General features: G+C 39.6%; 1 protein-coding gene across 2 annotated transcripts in view; it reads left to right on the top strand.

The window, feature by feature from the left end:
• LOC119590395 overlaps nucleotides 1-508 on the top strand; it is an 8,525-nt gene extending 8,017 nt beyond the window's left edge. For both annotated transcript variants that reach the window (XM_037939064.1, XM_037939065.1), the window contains exon 6: nucleotides 44-508. In XM_037939064.1, coding sequence (XP_037794992.1) covers nucleotides 44-292 — 249 coding nt within the window. In that variant the 3' untranslated portion in view covers nucleotides 293-508. The remainder of the gene's footprint in view (nucleotides 1-43) is intronic.
• Nucleotides 509-581: the final 73 nt, after the last annotated feature.

Below are 581 nucleotides of genomic sequence, written 5' to 3'. Positions count from 1 at the left end.
TTGTTTTATCGCTCGTGTCTCGCTACGTTCAACTTCCTTGCAGCTCAAAGAAGACGGCACAATACAGTTCGAAAACGTGGAGGCATTCTTTCGAAATGTCTCCCATGACAAGACACTCCAAGACGATCTCCTACAGCTTTCCCTTTCATGCAAGACGTCTTCCCCGCCTACAGCAGGACTACAAGACGATCAGAAATTCAAGGTTGCAGTCAGTTATCTGAGTTGTCTGAACGCCGGAGGTTTAAAGGCCTGTATGGGCTACGAACATCGGAAATATTTCAATGACCTGTAGAGCGATGTGGAGAAATCAGGACTACAATGGTAAAGAAATGATAATGATGAAGATGGATATAATGATTTATATGAGATAGATATAAATAGGCAGTGGTGGTGGTAATGAGGACATCTGCTCTAGTATAAAACATTTTAGACTTCTCTTGTACAGACAATGGACGATTCAAGTGATTCAGTTTGAATATTAAACAGCCTCCAAGTATGTTTGTCGCTACGAAGTTTCTTGTTTTCCTTTTTTATGTAGTTCATTAGCTATTACTGTTTATAATAGCATCAACAATTACAAA

The sequence above is a fragment of the Penaeus monodon genome, chromosome 27 (assembly GCF_015228065.2).
Source record: "Penaeus monodon isolate SGIC_2016 chromosome 27, NSTDA_Pmon_1, whole genome shotgun sequence".
NCBI lineage: Eukaryota > Metazoa > Arthropoda > Malacostraca > Decapoda > Penaeidae > Penaeus > Penaeus monodon.
This window is presented reverse-complemented; position numbering and strand designations above follow the sequence as displayed.